The 25,456-nt window shown below is 39.5% G+C and overlaps 1 protein-coding gene across 1 annotated transcript in view; it reads left to right on the top strand.

Annotated features, from left to right (window-relative positions):
- The window catches only part of LOC126259797 (tetratricopeptide repeat protein 37), a 195,140-nt gene that overhangs the window by 101,461 nt on the left and 68,223 nt on the right, over positions 1–25,456 (top strand). The window contains exon 12 of the mRNA XM_049956819.1: positions 12,763–12,957. Within this exon, the coding sequence (XP_049812776.1) occupies positions 12,763–12,957 (195 nt within the window). The remainder of the gene's footprint in view (positions 1–12,762; positions 12,958–25,456) is intronic.

Genomic DNA, 25,456 nt, shown 5'->3' with positions numbered 1-25,456 from the left:
TCCTGCAACCCAGGGTAAATTCGAAGCTCCAGTGACAGGCAACAAATGGAAAAGTGACGAAGATCGTAGAGGCAAAAGAAGTTCTAAGAACATCATCACCAGGGCAAGCACCAGTCATCGGGAGTAGGAGTATGCAGGATCAATGACTTGTTCCCAGATTAGGAGGACATAACTCCGAGACGCTTTTCTCTTAAGGAGGGAGCAAAGTCGCAGAAGAAGCTGAGTAGCACAGTCACTGTGGTGTAGTGGTTATGATACTAAACTGTCGCACGGAGGCTCGTGAGTTCAAAACTCACCTGGACTGTACAATTTTAATTTCTATATTCGGTTCGAATACATTCTAGAAGTATTGACAAATGTCAAGCATCATTGTACTGGAATGTTCTGTAGCTGTTTATATACTGTATGTGTTCTGGTCGGAGGCAGTTCGCTCTGCACTCTTGTGTGCGCAAGTGCTGAATAAACCTTTGTTATGTGAAGTTAGTGTTCATCATTCATCTAATTACACGATCTTCTACGTAACAATATAATTAACAGAGCAATGACATCTGCAATGCCGAAAGGTATCTCAAAACCGGCATCGGCCGTATTTCAAGAATAGGGTACTTATCTGCTGTTCGAAGCCATTTGGCAGGGAGATTAGCTAACAGCTAAGACCCAACCATCTAGGTATTGTGGGACATAGGAGGAGGAGGAGGGGGGGGGCATCCGGCCACAACATAGAAGAAACACAGTATCGCCACGACTCAGGAAACAGGAAAAGCAAACAGCAGCTCCATTTCAAGGAGCCAAGTGGTGGTGAAATAGGTCAGCTAAGAAACTGAAATGATCACAACAGACCTAATAGGAGCCAATAAGAAAATAACAGTTAAGACCATTTGAAGCTGAAACTTGTTGGTTCCAAAGGGAGCCCAGAATTTTCAATACAGCGAAACTTACTTCAACTCTTTCATTGGTTTGTCATGCCCCAGAGTTGGCTGGCCAGGCTTCACACGAACACGGCACTCAGAGTCAGCCATGGATTCAAATCAACACACACATATGCCCAGCAACAACTCGCCGGACTCTGTGCCCAAGAAGCTGGCCCAAGTGCCCACCTTATTTACTGGGGGACCTCTCACATTGTCCTCCTTGCTTCGTTACCACTCCCCAACTCCACACCCAAGACACCCCGTCCCCATCAACAACCTTGAACAACGATCTTAGTGGCCTCAAACCAGAGGAAAATCGCATGACAGATCAAGCTATTGGTGCCAGGAATTTGAAAGGCAATGCCGAACACACAGGATGTATCCAACACTGGAAAAAAATTCTCAGTTAGCATATTAAAGCTTTAAACAACGGCGATGTTTTGACTGTCTCCAGAAATTGTTGCTCATCTGCTAAAGACAAAGCATTGTTGATGTAGCCATCCTTCTATGTCTCTCACTGATATGCTCAAGTTTTCTATCATAAGATGAACGGTGAATAGTTGAATAAAGAAATTCGGAGTACATATCCTTGTCAAATTTCACCTTTTTAAAAACTTTAAATTGTGTGGTCCATAAAATCAAAAGTTCTCTCTCTCTCTCTCTCTCTCTCTCTCTCTCTCTCTCTCTCACTCTCACCACCAATGTTGTTGATATTTGCCTTTCACACTCATCCCAGTCTCTTCTTCATATATATCTGACTTTTCACATGGAAGTTGAAACGTCTCAAAGTTTTGGAATTGGCCTGGAACTTTTTACTGTGTCATTCTTATTTTAGATGACATTTCTGAATATTTCCTAGTGAGTAGAGAATTGTCCTAGTATTATTTGATGCTTTTATCACTTAACTTGTACAGATTCAGCTGAAGCAGATTTAAGCTGACGTACAGTGGAACCTCAATTTTACATTTTCCGGTTGTACGTTTTTCACAATTCTACAGCATAATTTCGTAGCTCCCGTGAAAAGTCCATAAAATCAATGCTAAAAATTCCCTGATTTTACATTTCTTCCTAGTATGGTTTACCTCAATTCTAAGTTCTTACTCGGCGTCCGTTTTCTTCCTTTTGACATTTGATGTGACTGAATGAATTATAAGTGGCACAAAAGACAGATGGTCCCCACCATGGGTGGTTGCGGAGTTAAGGGAATATTTTAAGCTGTTGTGGAGATGTGAGAGGAAATGCTGACGTAATCCACAATTGGTGTTGCCAGCAAAACTTGGAACATTTAACTTCAATGCACAATTATTACACAACTAATGTTATGTTGCAGCAGTAATGGAAAAGCAAGACAGTCGAGGCGAAGTGTTCTGAACTGAGTCAATATATGATGAAGGGGCCGAGATATCATCTTTTCTTGTGGCACTTGTAACTTAGTCTCATGTTTTTGCATGTATTTCTATTTACTGTATTCAGCAACAATATAAGTGTCAACCTTTTAAATTCAGACACTGAGTTTCAAAGAATCTGATTGGTCATAATTGAGGAAATGTTGCCCAATTCTAGCTAATGAACTCTTATTGGCTGGTGACTTGTTAAGTCACCCAATAGCCAGCGCAGCCACCACACCACTCCACACTAATGCACATAAAATGAGCTTATCTACTGGATGTGTGGAAAGGGGGAGTGGCCCTTCAGCGACGGGATTGGAGTTAGGGGTGAAAGCATTTTCTGACATGCTGAAAATATACTTTTCATGTAAATGATGTCCTTTGACTGAGATGTTACATGGAAATACACTGAAGCACCAAAGAAAGGTATAGGCATGCATATTCAAATACAGAGATTTGTGAGCAGGCAGAAAACGGCACTGCAGTCAGCGATGCCTATATAAGACAACAAGTGTTTTGTGCAGTTGTTAGATAGATTACTGCTGCTACAATGTCAGGTTATCAAGATTTAAGTGAGTTTGAACGTGGTGTTATACTTGGCGCACGAGCGATGGGCCACAGCGTCTCCAAGATAGTGATGAAATGGGGATTTTCCCGTATGACCATTTCTTGAGTGCTTCGTGAATATCAGGAATCCGGTTAAAACATCAAATCCCTGACATCACTGTGGCCAGAAAAAGATCCTGCAAGAACAGGACCAACGACAACTGAAGAGAGTCGTTCGACGTGACAGAAGTGCAACCCTTCCACAAGTTGCTGCAGATTTCAATGTTTGGCCATCAGCAAGTGTCAACGTGCAAATCATTCAACAAAACATCATTGACATGGTCTTTTGGAGGCAAAGGCCCACTCGTGTGCTCTTGATGACTGCATGCTGCCTCGCCTGGACCTGTCAACACTGACATTGGACTGTTGATGAGTGGAAACATGTTGCCTGCTCAGATGAGCAGATGGGCGTGTACGGGTATGGAGACAACCTCATGAATCCATGGACCCTGCATATCAGCAGAGGACTGTTCAAGCTAGTGGAGGCTCTGTAACGGTGTGGGGCATGTGCAGTTGGAGTGATATGGAACCCCTGATACATCTAGATACGACTCTGACAGGTGACACATACAAAAGCATCCTGTCTGATCATCTGCATCCATTCATGTCCATTTTGTATTCCAACAGACTTGGGCAATTCTTGCAGGTTGATGTGACACCCCATATGTCCAGAATTACTACAGTGTGTCTCCAGGAACACACTTCTGAATTTAAACACTCCCGCTGTCCACCAAAGTCCCAGACATGAACATTATGGAGCATATCTGGGATGCTTTGCAACGTGCTGTTCAGAAGAGATATCCACACCCTCATACTCTTACAGATTTATGGACCACCCTGCAGGATTCATGGTGTCAATTCCTCCAGCACTACTTCAGACATTAGTCGAGTCCTGCCACGTAGTGTTGCAGCATTTCTGTGTGCTTGTGGGGGCCTACATGATATTAGGCAGGTGTACCAGTTTCTTTGGATCTTCAGTGTAGAAGACAGGTTTTGCGATAGCACATGTTAAAGACTTCAATGTTTATATCTGACATGATACAGTTGCAGCTACTATGTACACAACTCACATGTATGCTTTCCACCACATGCCGTAAATCGTAAAGATTGGCAGCAGTGACAGAGGGCATGAAGTGAAACTGTAGCACCTGAGCCTTCTTTCAAATCTACGTTTTACACAATGTACAGAAATTCACTGAGCTGACTTGTAATAAGCTTGTAACATCAGTTGGGGAAGTAAACTCATTTTTTCAAGTCTCTGTTTCTCTCATCAAGCCTAAAATAAAACTTTAACAGTGGTCAGCATATGAAGTGCGGCTCATAAGAAAAGTATTAAATAATAACAGCAATGGTGACAAAGTATGTCATTAAGCAGAGATCTGCATTTATGCATACGGTTTAACCATTTATTTCCTGTAATGTTTTAGGTTTAATTCAACAAGTTCCTCAATTTTTGCTTTATTCTGGATGAGGACAAAGGATGATCTCTCAAAAACCCATGTTTTGAACATATAATTTGTAGTCGTAACATGTTGGAAAACAGCTCAATTACCTTGTACCCAGATACAAATTTCAATTTTTTGATGAGTTTTTACTTGCTGTTACAAATCTGTGATTTTTTGAGAACTGGTGAAATTTATTACCACAAATTTTGTCTAAACATTGTATTGTACATTTAATTTCCTTCACTTAGACAGATTTTATGCAAATTATTGGAGAGTATTGTGATATTTAATCATATAAGGCAATTACGTTTGTTTTTGCTCATTTTTTATGTATATCTATATATATTTTCATCATTTCTGCATTTTCCTCAATTTTGTGTTTTTTAAGTCTGGACCACACGAAAATGTAAAATAGGGGTTTCACTGTAGTAACAGTCTCTAAGTGTGTAAGTGCACGCCCGCTCGCGCACACACACACACACTTGCACGCATGCGCACACACACATTTACACTACTGTAGGTCTGCAAACTGAGGACTGACCAGCCAAAAGTCATTCTTTCTACCGTACTACATTACAAGAAGCAACTACAGAGTGTTTTATAAAATTATACCAGCTCTTCAACGGCACACCTGGTAACGATGTGCAAACACACTTGGGAGGGTGTTTATTTTTCACAGAGTACTTTAACACTACACAGAATGCAGATATTAGTTACTACTCATACTAATGCACATAAGGCATATGGACTCATTCTGTGTAAATCTCTGCACGATGTTCTACACAGCTTGAGGGGAAATTGATTCTAAAGGATGATGTATGGCAGTTGTATCACTCTTCCAGGAAAGGCAACCTGTTATACCACGAGTGCTGCTCACTTTTCAGTTTAGACAGACTATACCTCCACAACATTTCCTGCCCAGTTCTTGTATGCAAGTAGGCAACATAACTTCACTGAGCTCATAGTTAATAGTAGAGTTATTTTTTGTGTACTTACTTAAGTTGTAGTCGTTAAGTGAGCTTTTATGTAAAATATGTTCCTACATAACAAACAATGCGTGAGGAGCATTTAATTTGGAAATGTAATGTCAGTGACCTATGTAGTATTGGTGGGAAAGGGACTGGGTTGGTAAATGTGGCACATTCTTGCCGCCGGTCATTGACAGCATATTGTAAAGCAATTGAACCATATTGTAATCACTTCATGGTGAATTAATGAGTGACAAGAAAGTAACTGCACTTCTCTCACTATTATGTGTGTTACATATGGAGCACATAAATCTCTCCCATTTGCAAAGGTGGGCTGCAGCAAGTGGATCCACTTACCATACATCCCCAGTATATCTTACAAATGGTTTTGAATATCATGCTGTGAAAAATGTTCCAGCCATTAGTAGTGGAGACAGTGAAATTCACATTGTCAAATACTTATTGACAGTATGTTACACTTGGTGCAGCCTTTAGAGTGTGCTAGATAGTGACAGCTCCAGCTGTCACTATTGTTTAGACAATAGATCACTTAACAACTGAAAATAACTATTAACTTAATAAATTGAAAATATCTCCACTATTTAAAAATGAGATCAGTGAATTTATTTTGTCTACTCACATAAGAGAATTGGACATGAAATGTAGAGGAGATACAGTCTGTATATAGACTGAAAATTGAGCATCACTTGTGACAGGGGAGATGCCTTTCTCTGAAGAACACTACATTTGCTGTATGGGATGACCAAGAATCAGCTTCCCCTTTAGCAGTGTAGAACAATTTGCAAAGATTTTAGTAGGTGATCGCCATATGTGTTACTTGTGTGTATGTATTGTATGTAGTATTAATACACTTCGTAGAAAATAAACACCACCAGCATGTTTGTGCACTGTGTCACCAGTGATTCATAAGGTGCACTGCAAAGAGGTCAGTATAACTTTGTGAAATACAGCATGTTGCAGGGCATCCCAGATATGCTCCATAATGTTCATGTCTGGGGGGTTTGGTGACCAGCAGAAGTGTTTAAACTCTGAAGAAAGTTCCTGGGGTCACTCTGTAGCAATTCTGCATGTGTGGGGTGTTGCATTGTCCTCCTGGAATTTCCCAACTCCATTGGAACGCACAATGGACATGAATGGATGCATGTTACCAGACATATTAAAGGAAATAAGCCTCCTGACTCCACATGTAACAAGACAAAAGAATCATATAGAAGGTGTAACATAAACGATGTGCAGAACAACTGATGTGAATGGAATGGTACAAACTAAAACAACATAGTGAGGGTGAGTCAGTGCTGCTCCACACGTGGATAGGCATGCCTAGTCAGTAGATGACATGGCGGAGACTGTCCTATGTGCACGCTTCTGGCCTCTAGTGGAGGGCCTGCGCTGATACAGTCGGCAATTGATTTAAGTACACATGTGCAGCGACTCTACACTTGGCATGCTCACATTCACACGCACTAGTACTAGAATACAGCGCAGTGCAAGGCATTCACTTGCATAAACACATTCTGGTTTCAGTGCTATGTTCTAATGCATGATTTTTGCATTTCTCAATGTGCACTTTATTATTGTAATAATTTAATTTTTTTCCATAAGCCTTTTTAATGTTGTGTATTCTTTCATATTTGGCAGATTTTTGTCGCCCACTGTCTTGAACTACCTCTCGCACACACTTGAACTTTTTTCAACCTTTTCTATTTTACCAATGTCTACCCATAAAAACTTTGGTGCATTTATGTCAGTGATAAAATTGGTTTTATCTGCAGAGATTTTTAAACCTTCTTTATTGGCTATCACTTTCAGGAGACCAGTTTACTTCTGCACTTCTTGGTTTTGAAGATGCTACACAAGTCATTGGCACATTCCAGGTTGCTTACTTCAATGTACCATTCTTTCTTCATGGTTTTATTGGTGGTATTTGATACGCTTTTAATTTCTCTACTTCACATCTCACAATATTTTTAATACACAGCTGATGAGGAGATAAGCCATCACCTCATCTTACACCAGTAAGGGCTTAGAAATTTTGCCTATGACCTTTATTTTTGTGAACTGCGTCTGGAAGCATTTCACAGACTAGATCTGCCAATTTAATTTTAGCACCACATTCTTGGATTACTTTGTCTACAGTTCTATTGTCGATAGTGAAATGTCTTCTTAAAATCCGCAAGTGTTACAAGTATGTCTGTGAGGTCAATGGTCTGTGACTGATTATAGATTTTAAATTGATTATCTGTTGTGAGCAGGATTTGCCTTCTCTGAAGACCCTCTGGTATTTATCTAATTGTTACCAAGAGTTTTTACTGTTTTGTACAGTGGAATTTTTGAAAATAATTTATATCCAACTGGGAAGAGAGATACTCCTCTATACTTATTGAAGTCTTTATTACCTTTCTTATAACAGATGTATTAGTGTGCCTTCCCAGAGAAATCTTTTCTGTTTTCCACATTTCTTCAAAAACTGTTTGCAGATGTTTTATAATCTTTGTTTGTGACCATTTCAAAAGTTCAGCTGATATGGAATCTTCCTCATTGACATTATTATTTTTTCAGAGATTTAATTGTTTATCTGAGTTCTTCAGTGGCTTGTGGTGTATATTGTTCTTGATTCTCACAAATGATTGAGATATCTAATTTATGACGAAGTTCTGGGATGTTTAACAATTTAACAGAATATTTTGCAAGTAGTTAATGATTTTCATTGTTACATAAGCCATCTCTACCTCTTTCATTCTTGAAGAAAATGCTTATCAGCCTTTTTATTTATTCTTGAAGGTCTGATATAAATATCGGAATTATTATTTTTGAAGTTTTCTTGTGTTTCAGTAAGTTGTTGTTTTTCAAATTATGTTTGGATTACTCATATTATCCTAGATGTCTCTTTTCTTTGTTGTTTAAATTGCTCATAGCATTCAGTGTTCAAAAACTTTTCCATTCTCTCCATTTTTCTGATCTTGCAGTTAGTGATTTTTCACATCTTTCATTCCACCATTATTTTTTTGTTTCTGACAAACCCAAGTGTCCTTGGTGAATTTTTTACATTCATTCTGCTGTGGTCTAAGGCATATTGCTGTGTCTAAAGTTCATCTTTGAATATTGGAGACATCATCAGAGCCTTTGAAGATCCAGAGATCAGTTTGAAACTTAAATTCAAAAAACCAAACTTTTTATATGTAGCTACACAATGGTGAGGTTGTGACATTATCAGACCTCTGCCTAAGTTCGTGGTGTCGCACTAATATGTGTTACGGAGCTTGTAGTGTGGAAGAGATAGTGTTGTTTGCTTCACGTAGCACTAAGGCTATTTATTTTCAGTCCTTCTTTCCATTAAAGTTTCATTGTGCTTTTGAGTTCCTGTGGCCTATTTTGCATAGTAATGATTGGATTTTGATAAAACCATAGTATCAAAGAAATGAATTTGGAGGTTCCCTGATCTCAGTGCATGATCTGATCCTTGTTTCACAGGCACAATTGCTGTTGTGTTCCTTAAGTGACGTGTAGATGCTTCTTTTTGTAGTTACTATGTATATTTGACCTATTATGCAAGGGAGTTTATACAGGGTGTTTACAAATGAATATTGGGGTTTTAACGCTTTATAATATTTATTATATTAAACTTACAGTTATAAATGATATGTCAAATGAAAGAGCAACTCAAACAGTTTTATGAAGAACTTTATAAATGTTCAATGTGAGCACCATTTGTCACATGACACACATCAAGTCTATAGCAGAGTTCTTCCTAAATGTTGATAAGTGTGTCTTCAGTGATTGTAGCAGCAGCTGCTTCAATCCAGCTTCTTAATTCAGGAAGGTCTGCTGGTAGTGGAGGCACGTACACACAATCCTTGATGAAGCCTCAAAGGAAAAAAATTGCATGGCGTTAGGTTGGGTGAACGTGGGGGCCATGCAAAGCAAGCCCTGTCATTGGGCCCCTTGCAGCCAATACAGTGCTTGGGTACAGTGAAATTCAACCAATCGCATACTGCGCTATGCCAGTGAGGTGGTGCACCATCTTGCTGGAAAATGAAGTTCTCTGGCTCATCTTCTTCCAACTGAGGGAAGAGCCATTGCTCTAGTGTATCTAGGTAAGAAGTGCCAGTTACAGTAGGTGCACCAAAAAAGAAAGACCCATAAACCTTTCGCCGTGATTTTGGCACAAAAAATAGTCACTTTAGGGGAATCTCATTGCATTTGTACCACCTCGTGAGGATTTTGTGAGCCACAGATGCACACATTGTGAGTGTTAATATGTCCACTAAGGTGAAAGGTCGATTCATCACTGAAGACAACATGATCCAGAAAATCTTCTTCGTCATGAAACTACATTTTGTTTGCAAAGTTGGCATGGAATCCATGGTCTGCCAGCTTTAGAGCCTGTAATAACTGTAAATGGTAAGGACATAGTTGTATGCGTTTTCTTAAAACTTTCCAAACAGTCAACACAGGAACTTGTAATTCACGACAAGCCTTCTGGACTGATTTCTTTGGGCTACGAGTAAACGACTCTCTCACTCACTCAACAGTCTCTTCACTAACTCTTGGTCGTCCTGTACTCTTCCCTTTATGAAGGCAGCCGGTATCTTCAAATTGATGGTACCATCTACAAATGTTATTATCACTTGGAGGATCACAACCGAACTTCAGCTGGAACGAACGTTGCACAGTAACTACAGATTCGGTCTTTGCAAACTGCGAAACACAAAACGCTTTCTGTTCACTAGTCACCATCTTCACTACTATTGCTGTCCTGCGGATTGCAGTGGAAACATGCGCGCTGCGCATGGGCACAGGTGCCAAACACATCTGTTGCAGTTGACCCTTCATGTGAGATATCATTTATAACTGTAAGTTTAATTTAATAAATATTATAATGCGTTAAAACCCCAATATTCATTTATAAACACCTATACTCCTGCAGTGGCAAGTGGCTGGTGTAAATCCTTTGCAATGTTCAAATATTCAAACTTTTTTTATTAAATGTAGGCAAACCTACCCTTAGTGGGTTCTCTTTCACTAGAACTCCAGATCTTTTAGGATTGTGTGCCATATTTATCTCTTCTGAAAGTAGTTCTTAAATGATTGGGCGCTCCCTCAGAGTAAAGTGATTCACAAATTCTTTTATCCCTGTCCACCAGTTTTTTGATCACTCTTCTTTTAGTAAGCAAAAGAGCACTGTCTTAGGTCCACTGTTTTTTTTTTCCCCCTCACATGTGTAAATGACCTTCTGTGTAATACACAACAAGTAGAATTATTTGTTTTTACAGATGACACTAATATTGTAACCATTCCAAACATACATACAGCAACAGAACAAATGGTAAATAATGTTGTTAAAAGTACTGTTGAAGTTGTTTTCTGAAAATATTCTCCCTCTCAATTTCAAAAAAGCGCAACATACACTAAAGCCTTGTTTTTACATTTCCACATTTTGTGTGTTCCCTCATTTTACATTGATTTTTGTCAGTCCCAGCAGAAGTCCTATTCTCTCAGTACAATGCTTTCTCACCATTAATGATTCCGTGTTACAACATTCTAAGTTTTCTTTGATGTTATCATGACCTGTAACATTGATTTTCATACAGATTTCTGCAAAATGTGCGTCATATTCCTGCTCAATTTCAGCCTTGGAACAAAGCAGAAAAAACAGATCAGATGCAAAGTTTACACAATGAGCAAGATTTTTGTCGTTGGTGTGTTGGGTCATGGCCGCCTGTATTATAGGTTCATAGTGCTTGGAAGAGAGGGAAAGTATCATAAGTCACTGCCTTAATGATCATGATCTGACAATAGTGACTCAAGTAGCAACCTTCTTTGTACTCATTGTGTTGTATTACAACAGCTTTAATTTATTTCAGTCATTATTCAAATAAGCACTGCTTTTGAAGATGGCTGTCTCTATAATGGGCTTTCACAAATCATTGTTACTTCCATGTGAAATATACTAATCCATTCTAGGCACACAGTCTTCAGGCATAAAAATTCCTCCTGAAGATGCTCCTTAACATGACAACAATTTCCGCCCTCATTCTCACCAAGGATGTCCCTAAATTGAGTGACCTCCTTGTCTGCAACAAGCTATAATCCTCATGCCTATTGTTGTGTGTTTACGAAGACTGCCGACTTTTGCTATTTTAACCAATATTGTGTTAAAAGTTTTATAATGATTATCAATTAAAAGTTTCTTGAATATCATTGTAATGTGGTTTCATGAAAGACTTTCACTTCAGTGTTTCAGATTTTTTTTAAAACAGGCAAAATTTAAATTGCTTTAGTGTCATAGTTTGAACAGTATAAAGAAAGTGGCAGTAATTTTTCCATTTTTCTGTGTTATATTTCCTATGCTTCCCTGTATTTTATATTTTCATTCGTTTTACACTTTTTGGGGTCAGTCTGTTGAAAAGTGTAAACAGGGGGTTTTACTGTATTCAGTTCCGCACTACCCCAGTAGTAAATGTAACACATGGTGAAGAAATGACAACTTCAGTGCAAACTTCAAATATTTTATATGCCCATGCGCACGCACGCACGCACACACACACACGCACACACACACACACACACACACACACACACACGTTTGAACTCTTAAACATCTGAGATCAGCTACATTAGCACTACACCAATTGTTTCAAATCTTGAGGAGAGACAAATCAGTTAGTTTACATATTTTGAATGTTTACGTTCAGCAATGTCGTATAGAAAAATTTTCTGGGATAACTCATCTTTAAGAAAGTACGTCTTCATAGTTCAAAAACGTGCTGTAGCAATAATGTGTTGTGGTGCTCTCTCATAATCATCTAGTAGACATCTGTTTTGATCACTGCTTCACAGTATATTTTTCTGATGTTTGTTGTAAGTAACCTATAACAGTTCCAAAGGAACAATGAAGTATTACAATGCAAGAAGAAAAGAATGACATTCATTATTTCATATTAAGGTTGTTTTTAATACAAAAAGAGGCTCACAATGCTTCCACAAAAAGTATTATTCAGTTATCAGATTATATAAAAGTCTGACAAACAGCAAACTGAAAATTTTTCTCTTCAACAATTACTTCTATTGTATAGAAGAATGTCAGTTTATGTAGTATGGTAAGAGTGGTAGATTGGAATTACTAATTCACATCTATATTTTATTTATTTATTTTTTAAGTTAACTGTCGGCATGGTCACCATATTTACATATGAATGTTAATATAAATTTAAGATGATTCATTCCACATCATTATGATTAATTGTACAACTGATCCATGGAATATAAAAAAAGAATTATTTGTTGCCTTGAGCGAATTTTCTGTTCTGTATTCTTTCTTTCTCTGTTGTTAGAATGAAAAGATTTGAAGACAGTACTAGTCACTTCACATTTCCATCCACTAACATTATTTCTGTATTCTTTATCATGATTCTGTTCTCAGAGCTGTAGAAGAAAGAAGAAATTTAGCTTGTCTTTGGAAGCTGTTGGGAGATGTATTCAATCTAATACAAGGCTTTCCAGAAGAGCTTGCTACACTTCGGGTTCAGTCATGGCTTGCTCAGACAGAACCAACTACTAATCTTGAGGAAGGAGTGAAATATTTAAGCAAAGAAGAAGTGTTACAGCTCGGAGCTCGGTAATTACTTTGAATTCTTAAGAATCTTTTGTTTGAACTTTTTGCTGATGAAACATATTTTGTCGTCTTACACAAATAACCATACTTCATTAAACATAATTGATGATCTATTGTGATTACGTATTCTGCTTGAATTTTCTTGTCTGAAAAAGAGTGCTGAAATTTCACATTGTTAGCCGATCATTAAAATAAAGCCTTTGTATATTCAACAGTTTTACCCGCAGTGTAATGTTTCGAAACCTCCTGATTGAGACTGTGTATCAGACTGGGACTCCGTCCTAGACCCTAGCTTTCTGCAGTGCACTTGCTTAAAGCTTCAATCCCTCAGGTGATTTTTTTAACAGGTTTGAAAAGATTTATTCTGGAAACAATTCAAATTTTGTACCATCCTTTATCTTCAGTGAGCTCAGCCAGTAATATGTGCAGCTTAACTCCTGGAGTTTGCGAAGCAGGAGATAGCCAAGGGCAGATTAAAGCAGTAAGGAAACAGGCACATACCAAATGTGTGGCTAATGTAAACGTGTGGCTGCTTTTTGTGTCTGATAATATGAACCATGGACCTTGCCGTTGGTGGGGAGGCTTGCGTGCCTCAGCGATACAGATGGCCGTACCGTAGGTGCAACCACAACGGAGGGGTATCTGTTGAGAGGCCAGACAAACATGTGGTTCCTGAAGAGGGGCAGCAGCCTTTTCAGTAGTTGCAGGGGCAACAGTCTGGATGATTGACTGATCTGGCCTTGTAACATTAACCAAAACGGCCTTGCTGTGCTGGTACTGCGAACGGCTGAAAGCAAGGGGAAACTACAGCCGTAATTTTTCCCGAGGACATGCAGCTCTACTGTATGATTAAATGATGATGGCGTCCTCTTGGGTAAAATATTCCGGAGGTAAAATAGTCCCCCATTCGGATCTCCGGGCGGGGACTACTCAAGAGGACGTCGTTATCAGGAGAAAGAAAACTGGCGTTCTACGGATCGGAGCGTGGAATGTCAGATCACTTAATCGGGCAGGTAGGTTAGAAAATTTAAAAAGGGAAATGGATAGGTTAAAGTTAGATATAGTGGGAATTAGTGAAGTTCGGTGGCAGGAGGAACAAAGACTTTTGGTCAGGTGATTACAGGGTTATAAATACAAAATCAAATAGGGGTAATGCAGGAGTAGGTTTAATAATGAATAAAAAAATAGGAGTGCGGGTTAGCTACTACAAACAGCATAGTGAACGCATTATTGTGGCCAAGATAGACACAAAGCCCATGCCTACTACAGTAGTACAAGTTTATATGCCAACTAGCTCTGCAGATGATGAAGAAATAGATGAAATGTATGACGAGATAAAAGAAATTATTCAGGTAGTGAAGGGAGACGAAAATTTAATAGTCATGGGTGACTGGAATTCGTCAGTAGGAAAAGGGAGAGAAGGAAACATAGTAGGTGAATATGGATTGGGGGGAAGGAATGAAAGAGGAAGCCGCCTTGTAGAATTTTGCACAGAGCATAACTTAATCATAGCTAACACTTGGTTCAAGAATCATGAAAGGAGGCTGTATACATGGAAGAAGCCAGGAGATACTGACAGGTTTCAGATAGATTATATAATGGTGAGACAGAGATTTAGGAACCAGGTTTTAAACTGTAAGACATTTCCTGGGGCAGATGTGGATTCTGACCACAATCTATTGGTTATGAACTGCAGATTGAAACTGAAGAAACTGCAAAAAGGTGGGAATTTAAGGAGATGGGACCTGGATAAACTGAAAGAACCAGAGGTTGTAGAGAGTTTCAGGGAGAGCATAAGGGAACAATTGACAGGAATGGGGGAAAGAAATACAGTAGAAGAAGAATGGGTAGCTCTGAGGGATGAAGTGGTGAAGGCAGCAGACGATCAAGTAGGTAAAAAGACGAGGGCTAATAGAAATCCTTGGGTAACAGAAGAAATATTGAATTTAATTGATGAAAGGAGAAAATATAAAAATGCAGTAAATGAAGCAGGCAAAAAGGAATACAAACGTCTCAAAAATGAGATCGACAGGAAGTGCAAAATGGCTAAGCAGGGATGGCTAGAGGACAAATGTAAGGATGTAGAGGCTTGTCTCACTAGGGGTAAGATAGATACTGCCTACAGGAAAATTAAAGAGACCTTTGGAGAGAAGAGAACCACTTGTATGAATATCAAGAGCTCAGATGGAAACCCAGTTCTAAGCAAAGAAGGGAAGGTAGAAAGGTGGAAGGAGTATATAGAGGGTTTATACAAGGGAGATGTACTTGAGGACAATATTATGGAAATGGAAGAGGATGTAGATGAAGACGAAATGGGAGATAAGATACTGCGTGAAGAGTTTGACAGAGCACTGAAAGACCTGAGTCGAAACAAGGCCCCGGGAGTAGACAACATTCCACTAGAACTACTGATGGCCTCGGGAGAGCCAGTCATGACAAAACTCTACCATCTGGTGAGCACGATGTATGAGACAGGCGAAATACCCTCAGACTTCAAGAAGAATACAATAATTCCAATCCCAAAGAAAGCAGGTGTTGACAAATGTGAAAATTACCGAACTATCAGTTTAATAAGTCACAGCTGCAAAATACTAACGCGAATTCTTTACAGACGAATGGAAAAACTGGTAGAAGCTGACCTCGGGGAAGATCAGTTTGGATTCCGTAGGAATGTTGGAACACGTGAGGCAATACTGACCCTACGACTTATCTTGGAAGAAAGATTAAGAAAAGGCAAACCTACGTTTCTAGCATTTGTAGACTTAGAGAAAGCTTTTGACAATGTTGACTGGAATACTCTCTTTCAAATTCTGAAGGTGGCAGGGGTAAAATACAGGGAGCGAAAGGCTATTTACAATTTGTACAGAAACCAGATGGCAGTTATAAGAGTCGAGGGGCATGAAAGGGAAGCAGTGGTTGGGAAAGGAGTGAGACAGGGTTGTAGCCTCTCCCCGATGTTATTCAATCTGTATATTGAGCAAGCAGTAAAGGAAACAAAAGAAAAATTCGGAGTAGGTATTAAAATTCATGGAGAAGAAGTAAAAACTTTGAGGTTCGCCGATGACATTGTAATTCTGTCAGAGACAGCAAAGGACTTGGAAGAGCAGTTGAACGGAATGGACAGTGTCTTGAAAGGAGGATATAAGATGAACATCAACAAAAGCAAAACGAGGATAATGGAATGTAGTCAAATTAAGTCGGGTGATGCTGAGGGAATTAGATTAGGAAATGAGACACTTAAAGTAGTAAAGGAGTTTTGCTATTTAGGGAGTAAAATAACCGATGATGGTCGAAGTAGAGAGGATATAAAATGTAGACTGGCAATGGCAAGGAAAGCGTTTCTCAAGAAGAGAAATTTGTTAACATCGAGTATAGATTTAGGTGTCAGGAAGTCGTTTCTGAAAGTATTTGTATGGAGTGTAGCCATGTATGGAAGTGAGACATGGACGATAACTAGTTTGGACAAGAAGAGAATAGAAGCTTTCGAAATGTGGTGCTACAGAAGAATGCTGAAGATAAGGTGGGTAGATCACGTAACTAATGAGGAGGTATTGAATAGGATTGGAGAGAAGAGAAGTTTGTGGCACAACTTGACTAGAAGAAGGGATCGGTTGGTAGGACATGTTTTGAGGCATCAAGGGATCACAAATTTAGCATTGGAGGGCAGCGTGGAGGGTAAAAATCGTAGAGGGAGACCAAGAGATCAATACACTAAGCAGATTCAGAAGGATGTAGGTTGCAGTAGGTACTGGGAGATGAAGAAGCTTGCACAGGATAGAGTAGCATGGAGAGCTGCATCAAACCAGTCTCAGGACTGAAGACCACAACAACAACAATATGTTAATAACAATTACCCTGTTTGCAGATACTGGTAACAGTTTACACATTGATCTTGTAGGTCATCAATATTCTGCTTTCTGCCACTGCTCTTTTAAAAGCTAATGATGAATTATTTTTAAAGTTCCCCTTAATTCTGTTAAATGGCACTGTATTTGTTAATTATTCTTTTATGACAAATGTAATTGTCATCTAAATGTGATATTTTAATGAACTCTATCTGCAAAACAGGTTGGAAAAAAATCGTAAGTATGCTACCACATTTTCATTTCCATCACTGAAAAGCTTTGTGGATTGAGTCTATCATCTATGTAGGTGACTGGATGATATTGTTTTGGTCATCAGCCCACAGACTGGTTTGATGCAGCTCTCCATGCTACATTATCCTGTGCAAAATTCTTCATTTCCGTGTAACTACTGCAACCTACATCCTTCTGAATCTGCTTAGTGTATTCATCCCTTGGTCTCCCTCTACAATTTTTACCCTCCACACTTCCCTCCAATACTAAATTGGTGATCCCTTGATGCCTCAGAATGTGTCCTACCAACCAATCCCTTCTTCTAATCAAGTTGTGGCAGAAATTCCTCTTCTCCCCAGTTCTATTCTGTACCTCCTCATTAGTTACATGATCGACCCATCTAATCTACAGCATTCTTCTGTAGCACCACATTTCGAAAGCTTCTATTCTCTTCTTGTCTAAACTATTTATCATCCATGTTTGACATCCTAATACCTAAATCTATACTCAATGTTAACAAATTTCTCTTCAGAAATGCTTTCCTTGCCATAGCCAGTCTACATTTTATATCCTCTCTACTTCAACCATCACCAGTTATTTTGCACCCCCAAATAGAAAAACTCATTTACTAAAATGTAAACTTTCACAGCCGGAAATATCATGTCCATTATAATTATCCGGGCTGTTATGCCGTGGTCGGTTGATGAATTCTGAGGTGATTCCCAAAGTTTCGTCTCCGACTGCGGGAGACATCTTCAAGGGGGGTCCGTAGCTTGATGGTCCAACACACACACTGGCTCGCTACTGACTGCCACTAAATTCTGTGTCCGCGTGCCCCGCGCCGCGGTGTGACGTCACGTGTTTTGAAAACGTCAGTGCAATTGGCCGCTGTCCGTCGCCGTCGATCGCCGTTGCCATCACCCAGTAGTGGACGAGTGGTACACATCTTCTTTAACACCGGCATCCATATACCGTTTAATTTGACGCCCTCCTCCTTTTGGTTGAAATTATTTGGGTGTTTAGCGATTTCGATTGCCTCCCTGTAGAGCCTTTCGTAGTATCCACTCGTGGCCGCTAGTACTTGCGTCTCCTCGAAACGAATATTGTGGTTCCCTGGCTGGAAAGCGTGCTCCGCAACAGCTGATCGTTCCGTTTCTCCTCTTCTACAATTTACCTTGTGCTCTTCCAAACGTTTAGAAACAGTTCTTTTGGTGGTACCCACATAAACATCACCACAGCTGCATGGGATCCTATACACTCCAGATTTTTCCAATGGTTTGCGAGCGTCCTTGGCAGGCCTAAGGTATTCCTGTATCTTCCTGGTGGGCTTGTAAATTACGGTAATATTCCGCTTCGTCAAGATCCTCCCTATTCTTTCCGTTACATTTTTAACAAACGGCAGGAAAACCTTAGATTTTGCAGTAGCCTGTACGTCAGTATGATTTCTGCGTGGCTGCTTCAACGCACGTTTTATTTCGGCGGACAAATATCCGTTCTTCGTTAGTGCATTGTGGAGATGTTCCATCTCAGCATCGAGCAACTCAGGTTCACAAATATTTCTAGCTCTGTCTGCTAACGTCTTGATAACACCCCGCTTCTGTTGTGGGTGGTGGTTCGAATCCCGGTGCAAATAACGGTCCGTGTGCGTGGGTTTGCGGTACACTGAGTGGCCCAAACTACCATTTTCGTTTCTAAACACAAGCACATCGAGGAAATGTAGTTTGCCGTCTACCTCCTCCTCCATAGTAAACTGAATTCTTGAGTTTATACCGTTCAGATGTTCGTGGAACCGGCTTAGTTCCTCCCTACCATGTCTCCAATATGGTTCCGATACGTGGATGACACGTTTGTGTTGTGGAGACGTTAGCAGACAGAGCTAGAAATATTTGTGAACCTGAGTTGCTCGATGCTGAGATGGAACATCTCCACAATGCACTAACGAAGAACGGATATTCGTCCGCCGAAATAAAACGTGCGTTGAAGCAGCCACGCAGAAATCATACTGACGTACAGGCTACTGCAAAATCTAAGGTTTTCCTGCCGTTTGTTAAAAATGTAACAGAAAGAATAGGGAGGATCTTGACGAAGCGGAATATTACCGTAATTTACAAGCCCACCAGGAAGATACAGGAATACCTTAGGCCTGCCAAGGACGCTCGCAAACCATTGGAAAAATCTGGAGTGTATAGGATCCCATGCAGCTGTGGTGATGTTTATGTGGGTACCACCAAAAGAACTGTTTCTAAACGTTTGGAAGAGCACAAGGTAAATTGTAGAAGAGGAGAAACGGAACGATCAGCTGTTGCGGAGCACGCTTTCCAGCCAGGGAACCACAATATTCGTTTCGAGGAGACGCAAGTACTAGCGGCCACGAGTGGATACTACGAAAGGCTCTGCAGGGAGGCAATCGAAATCGCTAAACACCCAAATAATTTCAACCAAAAGGAGGAGGGCGTCAAATTAAACGGTATATGGATGCCGGTGTTAAAGAAGATGTGTACCACTCGTTCACTACTGGGTGATGGCAACGGCGATCGACGGCGACGGACAGCGGCCAATTGCACTGACGTTTTCAAAACACGTGACGTCACGCCGCGGCGCGGGGGCGCGCGGACATGGAATTTAGTGGCAGTCAGTAGCGAGCCAGTGTGTGTGTTGGACCATCAAGCTACGGACCCCCCTTGAAGATGTCTCCCGCAGTCGGAGACGAAACGTTGGGAATCACCTCAGAATTCATCAACCGACCACGGCATAACAGCCCGGATAATTATAATGGACAAAACTCATTTAATACTTTAAGTGTCTCATTTCCTAATCTAATTCCCTCAGCATCACCTGATTTAATTTGACTACATTACATTACCCTTCTTTTGCTATTGTTCATGTTCATCTTATATCCTCCTTTCAAGACACCATCCATTCCATTCAACTGCTCTTCCAAGCCCTCTGTCTCTGACAGAATTACAATGTCATCGGTGAACCTCAAAGTTTTTATTTCTTCTCCATGGATTTTAATACCTACTCCGAATTTTTCTTCTGTTTCCTTTACTGCTTGCTCAATATACAGATTGAATAACATCAGGGAGAGGCTACAACCCTGTCTCACTCCCTTCCCAACCACTGCTTCCCTTTCATACCCCTCGACTCTTATAACTGCCATCTGATTTATGTACAAATTATAAATAGACTTTTGTTCCCTGTATTTGACCCCTGCCACCTTCAGAATTTGAAAGAAAGTATTCCAGTCAAAATTTTCAAAAGCTTTCTCCAAGTCTACAAATGCTAGAAATGTAAGTTTGCCTTTCCTTAATCTTTCTTCTAAGATAAGTTGTACGGTCAGTAGTGCCTCATGTGTTCCAACATTTCCACGGAATCCAAACTGATCTTCCACGAGGTCAGCTTCTACCAGTTTTTCTGTTTGTCTGTGAAGAATTCATGTTAGTATTTTGCAGCTGTGACTGATTAAACTGATAGTATGCTAATTTTCACACCTGTCAACACCTGCTTTCATAGAGATGGGAATTATTATAATCTTCCTGAAGTCTGAGGGAATTTCGCCAGTCTCATACATCTTGCTCACCAGATGGTAGAGTTTTGTCAGGACTGGCTCTCCCAAGGCCATCAGTAGTTCTAATGGAATGTTGTCTACTCCCGGGGCCTTGTTTTGACTTAGGTCTTTCAGTGTTCTGTCAAACTCTTCATGCAGTATCATATCTCCCATTTCATCTTCATCTACATCCTCTTCCATTTCCATAATATTGTCCTCAAGTACATCGCTCTTGTATAGACCCTCTATATACTCTTTTCACCTTTCTGCTTTCCCTTCTTTGCTTAGAACTGGGTTTCCATCTGAGCTCTTGATATTCATACAGGTGGTTCTCTTTTCTCCAAAGGTCTCTTTAATTTCCCCGTAGGCAGCATCTATTTTAGCCTTAATGATATTTGCCTCTACATCCTTGTCCTCTAGCCATCCCTGCTTAGCCATTTTGCACTTCCTGTCGATCTCATTTTTGAGACATTTGTATTCCTTTTTGCCTGCTTCATTTACTGCGTTTTTATATTTTCTCCTTTCATCAATTAAATTGAGTATGTCTTCTGTTATCCAAAGATTTATACTAGCTCTCTTCTTTTTACCTACTTAATCCTCTTCTGCCTTCACTGTTTCTTCTTCTACTGTATTTCTTTTCCTCGTTCTTGTCAAGTGTTCCCTAATGCTCTCTCTGAAACTCTCTATAAAATCCAGTTCTTTCAGTTTATCCAGGTCCCATCTCCTTAAATTGCCACCTTTTTGCAGTTTCTTCAGTTTTAATCTACAGTTTACAACCAATAAATATGGGTCAGAGCCCACATTTGCCCTTGGATATGTCTTAAAATTTAAAACATGGTTCCTAAATCTCTTTCTTACCATTACATAATCTACCTGAAACCTTGCCGTGTCTCCAGGTCTCTTCCACGTATACAACATTCTTTCATGATTCTTAAACCAAATGTTAGCTATGACCCAGTTAAGCTCTGTGCAGAATTCTACCAGGCAGCTTCCTCTTTCATTCCTTATCTCCATTCTATATTCACCTATTTTTCTTTCTCTTCCTTTTCCTACTATCGAATTCCAGTGTCCCATGACTACTAAATTTTCGTCTGCCTTCACTACCTGGTTATTTCTTTTATCGCATCATACATTTCTTCAATCTCTTCATCATCTGAGGAGCTAGTTGGCATATAAATTTGCACTACTGTGGTAGGCATGAGCTTCTTGTCTATCTTGGCTACAATAATGCGTTCACTATGCTGTTCCTAGTAGCTTACCCAAGCTCCTATTTTTTTTATGTATTGTTAAACCTACTCCTGCATTACCTCTCTTTGATTTTGTATTTATAACCCTGTAGTGACCTGACCACAAGTCTTGTTCCTCCTGCCACTGAACTTCACTGATTCCCACTATATCTAACTTTAACCTATCCATTTCCCTATTTAAAATTTCTAACCTACCTGCCCAATTAAGGGATCTGCCATTCCACACTTCGATCTGTAGAACGCCAGTTTTCTTTCTCCTGATATTGATGTCCTCCTGAGTAGTCCATGCCTGGAGATCTGAATGGGGGACTTTTTTTACCTCCAGAATATTTTACCTCCAGAATATTTTATCCAACAGGACACCATCATCATTTAACCATACAGTAGAGCTGCATGCCCTCGGAAAAAATTACAGCTGTAGTTTCCCCTTGCTTTCAGCCATTTGCAGTACCAGCACAGCTAGACCATTTTGGTTAATGTTACAATGCCAGATCAGTCAATCATCCAGACTGTTGCCCCTGCAGCTACTGAAAAGGCTGCTGCCCCTCTTCAGGAACCACACATTTGTCTGGCCTCTCAACAGATACCCCTCCGTTGTGGTTTCACCTACGGTACAACTATCTGTATCACTGTGGCACGCAAACCTCCCAACCAATGGCAAGATCCGTGGTTCATGGATGGGAAGGGGGGGGGGGGGGGGGAGGTAACTGGATACTGTACTGTTGTTATTGGGAGGAGGGTGGTAAATGCTCACTACATTCATAGCATTTCCTAAGCCACATGCATTGTTCCTCTCATTTACCATTAAACATCAAAAGAGGAATTCTTTTCTGTACCTCAAGCTCACAACAGAAGAATAAAAATACTCAACAAAGTGTCTACCAGCACTAAAAAAGCAATGGAAAAGTCATTTTATCATACATTATTTTGCTGTGTTGTGGTGATTAGTATATTGCACACTTCGACAATGCAGCAGGCAACCCCTTAAGTTTGTCTTTGCAAGCCACCACTAGATTAGATTACATTCAGTTTTCATTCCTTAGACCCAAAAATGAGATGACTATCGAGGGTGTGGAATAACTTGGGGCCCCAAGCTGAGAGGAGTGCCAGAGCTGCTCAAACTGTAAGTTGGTACATATCACTGTATTACAATTAGTACCAACCACTTGGGGTGCCATGGATGTCCAAGTGCAAGATTTGTATACCGTGTGTATCACAATTAGTAGTTGAAACTGACATGTGGTAGTGTGTGAGGGAAAAGGGGGGAGGGGATGACAAATGATAAGATGCTTATGTGCAGAAATGTTCTCAAACAAGCCCTGCGTCTCCCTTTCAAGACCTATCACCGAACATAGAGAGAATACACTACAATGACTCCTAAATGTCTTAAATGGGGCACATCCTTTTGCCTGAAAATTACATCCTTTAGAGAGGTGCCCATCTCTCTTCAGTCTGTTTTATGCTCAGTTTCTGTCATTCTTCATGCATCCCCAATCATCACCATTTGTTTTGTATCTCACAAATTGTTTCACTGCTTGATCTGCCACCATATTGGCTTGAGTTTCAGCATTCTCAGATAAGTGAATTCTAGTTTTCTACTCCAGTCTTGAAGGAAGAGGAATATTGTGCCCTGGGCATATTTTCCTGCTGGATGTAACTTTCACTGGACAGACTGAAGTGTACCCGGAAATTTCGAGTTCTTGAGAAGTTTCAATGCACAATGAAAATAATGTGAAACTCTGTAATGAAGAAAATGAATTCCATTGGTGGATGAAATCATAAGATTATCTCTGAGAAAAGAAAATTATAGTCAACTAATTCTCCTTGCTTAAAATTTGTCAGAGAAGGGCTCCATAAGTAGACAATTTTAAAAAATAATAATTCATGAATGAATTATTGACTGATAAGGGGATAATTCGTCTCTTTGTTAATTAGTTGTCACTTAGCTAATAAATAACATACACTACAACTGCACTATTATTATTATTATTATTATTATTATTATTTCCTTTCTCAGACGTTATGTCTGGTTAAAAAAGGAAAGTGACGCGGACCTTGATCAAGTGTGACTTCCTTTTAACTGTACGGTATATGTTACATTGCATTTAGGAACTTTTGAGTAATTGAACATGTACCAGTAATTACAGATATCTGTAGTTGTATATATACGTTTGGATGTAGCTGTATTGCGTTGATGTACTGGTGGATATTGTGTGGTATAACTCCTGTAGTTGATAGTATAATTGGTATAATGTCAACTTTATCCTGATGCCACATGTCCTTGACTTCCTCAGCCAGTTGGATGTATTTTTCAATTTTTTCTCCTGTTATCTTCTGTATATTTGTTGTGTTGAGTATGGATATTTCAATTAGTTGTGTTAATTTCTTCTTTTTATTGGTGAGTATGATGTCAGGTTTGTTATGTGGTGTTGTTTTATCAGTTACAATGGTTCTGTTCCAGTATAATTTGTATTCATCATTCTCCAGTACATTTTGTGGTGCATACTTGTATGTGGGAATGTGTTGTTTTATTAGTTTATGTTGTATGGCACGTTGTTGATGTATTAGTTTTGCTACATTGTCATGTCTTCTGGTGTATTCTGTATTTGCTAGTATTGTACATCCGCTTGTGATGTGATCTACTGTTTCTATTTGTTGTTTGCAAAGTCTGCATTTATCTGTTGTGGTATTGGGACATTTCATAATATGCTTGCTGTAATATCTGGTGTTTGTTGTTTGATCCTGTATTGGAATCATGAATCCTTCCGTCTCACTGTATATATTGCCTTTTCTTAGCCATGTGTTGGATGCGTCTTGATCGATGTGTGGCTGTGTTAGATGATACGGGTGCTTGCCATGTAGTGTTTTCTTTTTCCAATTTACTTTCTTCGTATCTGTTGATGTTATGTGATCTAAAGGGTTGTAGAAGTGGTTATGAAATTGCAATGGTGTAGCCGATGTATTTATAGGAGTGATTGCTTTGTTTATTTTGCTATTTTATGCTCGTTCTATAAAGAATTTTCTTAAATTGTCTACCTGTCCATAATGTAGGTTTTTTTATGTCAATAAATTCCCTTCCTCCTTCCTTTCTGCTTAATGTGAATCTTTCTGTTGCTGAATGTATGTGATGTATTCCATATTTGTAGCATTGTGATTGTGTAAGTGTATTGAGTGCTTTTAGGTCTGTGTTACTCCATTTCACTACTCCAAATGAGTAGATCAATATTGGTATAGCATAAGTATTTATAGCTTTTGTCTTGTTTCTTGCTGTCAATTCTGTTTTCAGTATTTTTGTTAGTCTTTGTCTATATTTTTCTTGTTAGTTCTTCTTTAATATTTGTATTATCTATTCCTATTTTTTGTCTGTATCCTAGATATTTATAGGCATCTGTTTTTTCCATCGCTTCTATGCAGTCACTGTGGTTATCCAATAGGTAATCTTCTTGTTTAGTGTGTTTTCCCTTGACTATGCTATTTTTCTTATATTTGTCTGTTCCAAAAGCCATATTTATATCATTGCTAAATACTTCTGTTACCTGTAGTAATTGGTTGAGTTGTTGATTTGTTGCTGCCAGTAGTTTTAGATCATCCATGTACAGCAAATGTGTGATTTTGTGTTGGTATGTTCCAGC

This window comes from Schistocerca nitens, chromosome 5, assembly GCF_023898315.1.
Source record: "Schistocerca nitens isolate TAMUIC-IGC-003100 chromosome 5, iqSchNite1.1, whole genome shotgun sequence".
In the NCBI taxonomy this organism is placed as follows: domain Eukaryota; kingdom Metazoa; phylum Arthropoda; class Insecta; order Orthoptera; family Acrididae; genus Schistocerca; species Schistocerca nitens.
The sequence above is the reverse complement of the archived record's forward strand: the minus strand, read 5'-3'. Positions and strand labels throughout refer to the sequence as shown.